The 10,509-nt window shown below is 47.0% G+C and overlaps 2 protein-coding genes across 2 annotated transcripts; both read right to left on the reverse strand.

The window, feature by feature from the left end:
- Positions 1 to 68: 68 nt before the first annotated feature.
- BRICD5 (BRICHOS domain containing 5) lies at positions 69 to 6,196 on the reverse strand. The gene is made up of 6 exons (XM_051969526.1): positions 3,151 to 6,196; positions 2,720 to 2,845; positions 2,210 to 2,365; positions 1,896 to 1,997; positions 1,124 to 1,277; positions 69 to 857 (listed from the first exon to the last, which is right to left on the reverse strand). Exons 1-6 carry the CDS (start codon positions 3,199 to 3,201, stop codon positions 763 to 765), a joined length of 684 nt encoding a protein of 227 aa, XP_051825486.1. The 5' UTR covers positions 3,202 to 6,196; the 3' UTR covers positions 69 to 762.
- Positions 6,197 to 6,295: 99 nt separating this feature from the next.
- PGP (phosphoglycolate phosphatase) lies at positions 6,296 to 8,742 on the reverse strand. The gene is made up of 2 exons (XM_051969525.1): positions 7,014 to 8,742; positions 6,296 to 6,676 (listed from the first exon to the last, which is right to left on the reverse strand). The coding sequence occupies exons 1-2, from the start codon at positions 7,648 to 7,650 to the stop codon at positions 6,351 to 6,353; spliced, it is 963 nt and encodes a 320-aa protein (XP_051825485.1). The 5' UTR covers positions 7,651 to 8,742; the 3' UTR covers positions 6,296 to 6,350.
- Positions 8,743 to 10,509: the final 1,767 nt, after the last annotated feature.

A 10,509-nucleotide genomic window follows, 5' to 3' on the forward strand; every position in this document is an offset into this window, starting at 1 on the left:
GTGGGTCTCTTCAGGCCCCAATCCTCAACTTTATCCTTTTTTTTCCCCCTTGGGGTTAAGTGACTTTCCCAGGGTCACACAACTAGGAAGTGTTACGTGTCTGAGGCCAGATTTGAACTCAGGTCCTCCTGACTTCAGGGCTGGTGCTCTATCCACTACACCACCTAGCTGCCCCTCAACTTTATTCTTAAACCTAACCTAACTCTGTCCATACATGGAGTTTGGTGTAGAAAGAATAAATCCAGGTAGGGCCCAGTCCAGCTGAGCTATTGGAAAACAGAAAGGGGTTGGGACTGGCCCTGGAAACTTGGGACAATGGGGACGGAGCATGGCTGATGAGAGGTGGAAGGGTTAGGAACTCTGGTATCCCTAAAGCTGGGATGGAACTTCCATAAAATAGAAGGGCACTGGATTGATTCTCCTAATCCCAGAAAGAAACTGCAAAACTCCAAAGGTCGGGATGTCCAAGCCATCAAGTCAGCACAGGATCAGCCATTTGTGATCATTTTATTCAGGACTAAAACCAAGCTCTCCCTGGCATCTCCCATGTTAATGAAGAAACCTTCATTTCCAGTAGAGAAATTTTCCAACCTGGCCTACAGCCCTCTGGCTTGGCACTAAGGACAGCTGCCCCCACCCATGGATCTGGGGAGGGGATTATGTTCCTGCTTTAGTCCCTGATTCTTCATTGACCAGGGACAGACTGGGGCAGGCAGGGCAGAGAGGATAGCCCAAGGTGCCTAGTCCTGAAGCTATTTATTCCTAATCTGGAAGGTAATAAAAGCAGACAGATACACAAATGTTGCTTGGAAAACAAATGTCAATGCAGAGATAAATTAACCTCTGTTTCCGTGAACCTGTAAAGAAAATTATCTAAAATTAAATATCCCCCACATTGAGACATGAAAATCTAAAGCTCCCACGTCTGACCTGGGCATTTCTTTTCCCACCCCTTCTCTGCCATAAAGTCATGCTCCATTGCCCGCCCTCCATTCCCATTCCTGGGTCATGCTGATGAGTAAGAAAATGACCAGAAAGGCTACGGACATTCTTTTGGCCGGTCTCCTTTCATCTGGTTCTCCTGAGAAGTCTTATCTCCAGACGCCTTTATGAATTTACTCACCTTCTGCTCTTTGCACCCAGTAGATAGGAAGTTGGTCACAAAGGTGTTGAACTGGTCCTCCTACTAGAGCAGGGTCCACTTCATGCCCCCCTAGCACCCCCAAAAACTCTTGAGTATATCTGGTATCTTTGTTGGGACCCAGTGGCCAGTCAACCTGAAGGAAAAATTAGCATTGTGGACAGAAGGATCTGAACAGCATGAAAGGTAGGGAGACCTGAGGGGGCCAGAGTTGGCGTACTCTCCCAGAGTTAGCAGTGCCCGTGACAAAAATCCATGGCTTCTCTAACCCCATCTCAAACTAGAGGGAAGACCCCCCCATGAGTTAATCTTGTGTTGTTGATGGAGCAAGGGGAGCACAAGTCAGGGATTTCCCAGAGCCAGGGACACCCCCACCTCCTACCCCTTGATCCATCTGGATGCTCTGTGCTATCACTGGTCCCTCATTACTGAGAAAGGGAGGGGGCAGGAAGTCTCTCAGTCCACCCCAGCCCTATCCTACCCATTGTTCCTGTAAGAAAACCAGGGTATCTGTCATCAGGGACAGCCGAGGGAAGATAAGAGTCCTCTGTTCCCCTGAAACCAGAGCCTTGGTCCCTCTGCCCTCCCAATGTGGCTGAGGGAAAGTCATCAGTCACTGGGGGCAGGAAACAGGGGCCCTTTGTCTCCTTCCCCCTCACACTGCTGAGCTGAATCACAGGGTTATGGGGGCAGTGGGCTGAACGTTGGTGTTTGCATCCTGGCAGAACACCCCAGGGGGAGCAAGGTCCCTCACCTGAGAGGTGTTGAGGACCAGCTGCAGGGCTTCTCGCTCCCAGGTCTCCATGCTCCGCAGAAAGCAGGACTTTTGTTCCCCAGGGCGATAACACACAAAACCCTGGGAGCAATGACAGGAGTGTTTGGGAAAAGAGAATCCCACCCCCCAAGGCTCTGCAGGGCTCCAGCAGCTCCCCAACCCAAATCTTGGGACTAATGACATATTCCATTTCACAGACTAGGAAACTGGGAGCACAGGGAGTGAATGACTGGCTTGGAGTCTGTTCCCCTCCCCTATCCCAATCCTAATCAGCGTAGGGGACGTTGACTCACATTGTGGCTGTCAAATAGCACAGCCCAGCTATGGTTGTTCTGAGGTGGAGTCACCACATAGGTCACTGTGTCCTGGGCTGGGTCCACTGTGGCAGTCTGGTTGGGCCAGGAGGTAGGAGGACTCAAGAAGGCCCATCGGACAGCCTGCAGTATAGGCTATTGACAGTGAGCGAGTTTAGAAGGGAGGGTATGGGCAAAATAGGCATCCCCAAGTTCCAGTGATGCCCCCGGAGGCAGTCCCTCCCCTCTACCTAGTGTCCACATCCATCCCCTCCAAGCATGGGTAGGAAAAGCTAGTTTCAGGCAAACAGCAGACAGAGATTCATAGCTGTTCTCATTCCCATCTCTGAATACATAACCTTGGGTATGGGTTGAATTGGGAGCAGAGTAGGATCTACTCTACCTGGTGAGCCTGAGCACCAACCATCCCAGGACAAAGCATTTCAAAAGAAAAAGTTGCCTTTATGCCCTTACACTTAGGATAGGGGACAGTTAAGGGCAGGGACTTACCTCAGCAGGGCTGTGTGCCAAGCCAAGGAGCCCCCCGACCACAGCTCCAGCCAAAGCCAGCAACAGTAGCAGCAGTGCCAGGCCTAGGACTGGCCAGTGTGACCCTATAGGCAGCTTGGAGCTCACCTGGGGAAGGCCATGCAGGGCAATTTTAAAACTACCACTTTTTTCCTCCTCCCTGCTCTCCTACCCCCCTGCCATTTTGTAAGGAAATTCTAAAAACAGTTCTGGGATATATACATTTCTAGGAAAGGAAACTCAAACAATTGAGACACATCCAAGAATATTACTTACACAAATATGTGTGCACAGCCCATATTGCCCATATTGCCTTGTGCCTAAAAGGGGAGCTTTTCCCCAGATAAGGGGCAACATATTACTCGTGTTAGTCTTAGGGAGCTTAGCGGGTTCAAGGGGTAGGAGACACTCACCTTGGAGGGCCTTTGCCTCTGAACCCCAGGTCCGCTGCTCTGTGCCTCCATGCTGCAGCCTACTCTGCTCCCACTCACAATGTCTGGATTGTGCTTGGCCCTGCCCAACCTGGCTCCTTAGAGCCAGCCACAGAAACCCAAGGATGTGTCCATCAAAGCTGAACAATCAGAATCTTCCCGGAGGACCCTCAGATCTACCCCTCCTCCCCCCATGTCACCTGACACTGATATCCCAGGGCAAGACCAGCCAGATCTCCCTCTTCTCCAGGTGGAGAGAGCTTCTGTCACAGTCCCTCCTAGAACAGGCACCCAATTTACAGGGCCTAGCTGAGATCTATGTCAAGCTTCTTCCAAACTTTGTATGAGCATGTATATACACATACCAGTTTAATTTTGTAAAAACCTTGCTTATTAACATGCTGATGAGTCCAACTCAACTCCATTTATTAGCCATGCAGCTATGGGCATGATTTAGAGTTCCTTTCTCCCCTATATAAAATGAGAGTAAATTTACCTGTCTCCCTCACAGGATTGTTAAAAGTACTTTGCAAAAATCAGTAGAAATGTGAGCTAACACCATCATTTGCGGGGGCAGCTATGGCATAGGTAAAAAATGTTCAGGTGTATCTGGGGCATTTGCCTATTGACATTCAGGTAATGCTCTGTTAAGAGTACTTAAATTTTTGCTTTTTCTGTGGTGATATTAAATAGGGAAGTGGGGAAATGCAGATTTGATATGTGTCCAGATATTTGCCACAAGTAGCATACATATAGGTCAAGAATTGAAAAAAATATTTTTATTCCTACTTGAGCTTGTATGGAAGGCCTTTAAGGACAGAAACTAGTCTAAGAAATTGGTTTGAATTCACAAAATGTTCCTACAGAAAGCTCACCAATATCAGCAAGAGCCCTCAATTCAGTGTACACAGAAGAGATCAAGAAAATGGTTGCACAGGATTGTGACAATGAAAAATGGCAGTTGAAAAGTACAGGTTCACAGTTCTTTGAGCTGTGATGCAAAAGCTTGGTGGTCCTTAATTTTGTTGGCATATGCTGTATAGTTGTCTTCATTCCTAAATGGGACTAAAATAGCTTCAGAAAAAGAAACCACTTTAAGAAAGAGTCTGAACAGAAAGAGTCTGAGCAGGTTTGTAAGTTTAATACGAATTCAGGTAAATACAGTGGGATGAGCCCCAAAGGGCATGAAAGGTTCACAAACATTTTACCAGTACAGTTCCATGGCAGGTAGGACAACCAAGGGTCTGAGACTTTTGACCTAGAAAACTAACCCAAACAGGCAATATGATATACCTACTTCCTCTACTTTACATTTTGGGTTGTAACACTCTTTAATATTGATAAGAACCCTTGACCTGATTTGGCAAAGCCATGCTTTTGAACCACAAAAAGATTTACTTTCTGTAAATCACATGGAGAGGAAACTGGGATGCATGGCAGACACAGCTGACAGTGCCAAAGAACAGTACCTACTTACTGCCTGTAGCTGAGACTATGGAAGAAGCTGAAGAGACAGGTGTAAGTCCTGTGTATTTATTGCTTATGGGAACATCCATCCGTGGGTATATTTCAAGTGTGAATTTTCCTGTGAAGTCCTACCATCATGCTGTGCAACCCCATTAACACTGTTTGGAGAGTTTTTTTTAAAATCAGGATTCTGTTTTTCTAGTACAAAACCATATTTCCACACTGAGGAGGTACCCTATGGCCCAGGGAAGGATCAGAAGCCAAAGGATGCCCTTTCAGCCTCCAAAGGAAGCGCCAAATGGTGGTGCATATTTCAAACTTCTATAGGCACCTAAGTATCTCTCCATTGCCCTTGTTTAGGGCAAGTAACAAATTTACACTCCTGGCATCTAAACCCCCAGGTGGTATGAGTGTGTATCTTGTGTCTCATAAGACTGCAAAGCTCCGTACAGCCTTGCACTGCTTTGGCCTTCTGCTTACAAAGACCCCACCCTCCCTGGCTGGTTCCCACTACCAGACGCAGGTGCAGTTATACAGATTGTTCCTTCAGATGAGGCGCCTTTGTCAGGGCTCTAAGCTTCTCTTTACAATGAGAGTCAGAAGTCTGGCCTGCCTAAAGGAGACCCTGAAGTTCTTTCACCACCCACAGAAGCACTGCCAGCACATGTCCTAAGCAAGTATTTGAAATCCCTTAAAATATTCTTCCTAGGACATGAAGCAAGTAATACATTAAGATTTAATTCCACCACTTTACAAAGTTGTTCAAAAGTAAAAAAATAAGTTTTTGGTACCAATACCCACTTTCAGTTCACTAAACAGCGGTACTAAAACAAGGAGACTGGGTAAAGTGGACACCATTTACATTCTCTCTAGCACGCACTTCATAAAACTGTTCTATATAATATACTTCACTTAATATTTTAAATAAATATTGAAGATGGATTAAGACATCCTCAGGCCTTCTGAGTTATCCTGAGATTTTACAGATATATCTGGATGGAGGCAAAGCAAGGCCCAAGGGCCCCGAGTTTGAAATGCAACAAATGCCCATTTGTGACATCAATCAGAGTGCAGTTGAATTGAAAGGGGAGGGGTAAGAAATGGGGACAGAACCTTAATGAAGGGTTTCCAAATGGGAATGTGCCCTTCTCTTTCCCCAAGTCTTGGTAACGCTAAGGCAAAGGCCTCTAAGAAGAGGCTTGCCAAGGACAAAAAGGTGGTGAAGCCCGGCCTAGTTTGGTTTCTATCAGTTCTCAGAAGTCACAAAATAGCCCCACCTCCCTGCCTGAAAAAAAGGCTTATCCCTGAATAAACTTTGAATTTCAGATATTTCTGAAAGATAAATTTAAACACAAGTCTGAAATACTCTCCCTTCCCTAACTCTGCAGCTTCAGTTACAACTCTGAAGTTAGCTGAATCCCTGGGAGGCAGGCATTGCGGTGGGCCCTCCCTCCCAACAAAATACAGTCAGGAGCCACTACAATGTTTCCCTCCTTTTCAAAGTGCATCTTAAAATAGAGGAAATTTGTAAACAAAATCATCCCCTCTGCTTGACCCCCCTCCCCAGCTCAATTGCAAAGTTTACAAACTAAGATTTTTTAAATTCCAATACATTCTTTGTACTCATCTAGATGAGTACATGCTCAAGCCCACCCATTAATTAAGGTAACTGATTTTTTATTTTTTATTTTGGAGATTAAAGACACTGTAACTCTCTAATCTTCAAGAGCTGGTATAAGGTCGGCTATGCTGTCGACATAGAAATCAGGAACCATTTTGTTCCTAGAAGAACAGTCACTTTGCTGGTTGCCTTTCACATCCTCCAGACTGGAGACCCCGGTAAGAGTCAAGATGGTCTTGAGGCCACAGGTAACCCCCAGGAGGATGTCTGTGTCTAGACGGTCTCCCACCATGACGGTGCGGTCTGGGTTGAGGCCGAACTCCTTGGCCACACAATCGAAGATGAATCTGCTGGGCTTACCTATGATCTCTGCCTGCCGCTGGGCAGCCATCTCCACCGCTCGGACCAGACAGCCAGTACCTGTGTTAGGCACAAGGAGAGGATGGTCAGTAGTCTTACGACCACCCAACTATCTTCTCCGTCCCTACCTGGAGGGAGGAGTCCCAGGGTGAATGGGGTCTTCTGTTCTGGTGACCCTTTTCCCACTATATGAGGTCCACTGGGCACTCTCAGCCCCTGGGAAGGTCCTCAGGCAGGGATGCCCTCTGCCCCTGGTGAGCCGGGGTAGGGGACAACAGGCTCGTTGCCCTAGAATTCCAGAGGGCATGACCTCCCAGCCAGGCCCACCCACCCCCCGGGTCTGCAAACGCCCGGCCCGGCATGAGGCCCCTTCTTAGGCTCCCTCCCTCGAACTCACCGGCAATGTAGCTTCCACCCTCCAACGGGAGTCGGTTGTCCATGTTGGTGCCCACGAGGAGGCAGCCCGGTTGTTGGAGGTAGCGTACTGCCTTGGTCAGCTTCGCGTAGCTGAAGTGGGGGTCGAAGCCCACCACCACTGCGCCCACGCCAGGCTCCAAGGGCTCCGCTAGCCAGTCCCCGGGACCGGCGCCCTGCAAGGGCTCGGGCCCTACGCCCACGCTCGCGATGCCCACGGCCTCCAGCTCGGCGGCCAGGGCCGGACTGCCCAGCACATAGGCCTTGGCCGGGACCCCGCCGCCCTCCAGGCGCTGCCGGAGGTAGAGGGCGGCGCAGTAGGCCGTGCCAAACACCTCGAGACCGGCGCCGGGCCCCGCGGGACCGCCAAAGCCCAGGCGCTTCAGCTTCTCAGCGTAGGCCTCGCGGGTCTTGCTGCTGTTGTTGGTCACGAAGCCCAGCCGCTTGCCCCGGGCCCGCAGCGCGGTCAAAGCCTCGGGCGCGCCGGGTACGGCGGTCTCCCCTCGCCACAGCACGCCGTCGCAGTCGAAGAGCAGCGTGTCCACATCGGCCAGCAGTGCCTGCGCCCTATCGGCACTGAGCCGGACGCAGCGGCCATCGTCACCGCCAGCCTCCGCCATCGCTGCCCGGCCCGCTTGGCCGCCTATCCCGCCCGCACCGGCCGCGGCCCCGGCTTAGCTCGGACTTGCCCCGCCCCCAACGGCTTCATTGGCCGCGAGGCCACCGCGCGCCCCACCCCCGCCGTCCATCAACCAATCCTAGTCATCCTCCTTGTCGCGCGCACCGCCCCCGATGCGAACTGGAACGAAGCACCAACTGTCACAGCCCGGCGCGTGATAGCCTATGGAATGCTGGAGCCGATTGGCTGACGAGATCGGAGTCCGTTGATGATTGGTTGAGAGGTCTCCAATCGGTGCCTCGCTGGATCTCACCTCAAGCTTGCACTTAGTTTTACACCCAACTCACCCTGTCTCCGGTTAATTCGGCGTGCTTGTGGTAACGCTGCCTCCTAATGGTAGAATTGAGGGATTGCATGATTTCGGTCGGCCCAAGAGAAGGAATGGGTTATTGGGGTGATGTTTGACTATCTTCCAAGTGCGTGCTCGCGGCAAGCAGCAGAAGCAAACCTGAATTTGGAGTCAACAGAGCTGGATTCTAATTCTGTCCCATCTACAAGTCAATGTGAATTGGGGCAAGTAATTTAACTTCTCACGGCCTCGGATTACCCATCTGCGGTAAAATGAAAGTTGGATTAGAGCCCCATTGCCACTCTTAAATCCCATGATTGTGAAATCGTTTCAGTAGTGTCTGACTCTTTCTGACCCCATTTGAGGTTTTTTTTTGGCAAAGATACTGGAGTGATTTGCCCTTCTCCAAAATCCTTTGAATACTTGACTCCAAACCTTTTCAAGAGTAAAAAGCAACTGAAAAGCATTATTGGAAGTGGCTGCTCATTCCCTTTATCTGTATGAGCAGTAGTAGTATTATGATTAAGAAAGCAAGATATATAAAAATCATCACAAATATAAAATTATGCAAAACAAATTTCGAAATTAGCTGTGTTGGGGGGAGAAAAATTCTTTAATCTTCATTCTATCAGTTATATGATATGATATGATATGAAATTGAATAATGTGTTTCATAAAGAATTTTTTGGAACTGTGATGGGTCGTTGTGTTGGCCAGAGTTTCCAGTTATCTTTACGATATTGCCATTAAATAAATGAATGTAAATTATTCTTCTGGTTCTAGTTATTTCACTTTGTATCAGTTTATATGTATTTCAGGGTTTTTTCTGAAACCATTCCCTTTAATCTTTTTTTTTTTTTTTTCCTGAGGCAGTTGGGGTTAAGTGACTTGCCCAGGGTCACACAGGAAGTGTTAAGTGTCTGAGGCTAGATTTGAACTCAGGTCCTGACTTCAGGGCTGGTGCTTTATTCACTGCACCACCAAGCTGCTCCTCAGTATATCATCTTTTTTTTTTTTTTCCCTAAAGGCAATTGGGGTTAAGTGACTTGCCCAGGGTCACACAGCTAGGAAGTATTAAGTGTCTGAGATCAGATTTGAATTCAGGTCCTCTTAACTTGAGGGCTGGTGCTCTATCCACTGCCTAACTGCCCCCCCTTTACCATTTCTTACACTGCTTCATATATTGTCAGTTGCTCATTCATTCCTTAGTTGATGGTTTCCAATTCTTTGCCACTTCAGAAAGAGTTGCCATAACTTTCATACAAGTTCTTTTTCCTTTCTCTTTCAAAATAAGAAATTTGATGAGATGAGACACATCATTAAAATATTGACCTAGATGGGGATATATCTTATTTAAAACACACACACACACACACACACACACACACAAAACGGGATTGGTAGGAAGGGGGCAGGAGGTCAATAGGACTGCATATATAGATATAGATAGATAGATACAGATTTCCTTCTATGAGGAAATCAAAGAATCAGAGTGGTAGAGCATAGTGAAGAACACTTGGACAGAGATTAGAAACAGAAGCTATAGTCAGTAGAGAACAACAGGATTAAAAAAAGAAGAAATAATTGAGAAGATGAGGAAATAACCATAAAACTCCCAGAGATATATAGTAGTTATGTGTGTGAGTGTTTCAATTATCTAGATATGAATGAATGAATGAATGAAATATTTATTAAGCAGTTACTACATGAAAAGTACTGTGCTAAGTGTTAGAGACAGAGGTGGCAAGATAGAGTGCTGAAATGACAGAAAAAAGAGGATGACAAATGTTGGAGGGGATGTGGAAAAACGGACACTAATACATTGTTGATGAAGTTATGAAATGATCCAACCATTCTGGAGAACACTTTGGAACTATGCCCAAGGGGCTATCAAACTGTGCAAACCCTTTGATCCAGCAATGTTTCTACATAGTGTCTGTATCCCAAAGAGATCTTAAAAGAAGGGAAGGGACCTGTATGTGCCAAAATGTTTGTAGCAGCCCTGTTTGTAGTGGCCAGAAACTGGAAACTGAGTGGATGCCTATCAGTTGGAGAATGGTTGGGTAAGTTATGGTATATGAATGTTATGGACTATTATCATTCCATAAAAAGTTATCAGTAGGATTTTAGAAAAGAGAGACTTACATGAATTGATGCAAAGCGAAATGAGCAAAACCAGATCATTATACATGGCAACAACAAGACTATATGATGATCAATTCTGATGGACGTGTCTCTCTTCAACAATGAGATGATTCAAACCAGTTCCAGTCGTTAGTGATGAAGAAAGTCATCTATATCCAGAAAGAGGACCTGTGGGAACTATATGTGGATCACAACAGTGCATTTTCACACTTTCTGTTGATATGTGTTTGCATTTTGTTTTCTGTTTTTTTTTTTCTTCTTGATCCGATTTTTCTTGTGCAGCATGATAATTGTGGAAATATGTATAAAAGAATGGCACATATTTAACATATATTGGATTATTGCTCTCTGGGGAAGGAGTTGGGG

Source organism: Antechinus flavipes, chromosome 1 (genome assembly GCF_016432865.1).
Source record: "Antechinus flavipes isolate AdamAnt ecotype Samford, QLD, Australia chromosome 1, AdamAnt_v2, whole genome shotgun sequence".
NCBI lineage: Eukaryota > Metazoa > Chordata > Mammalia > Dasyuromorphia > Dasyuridae > Antechinus > Antechinus flavipes.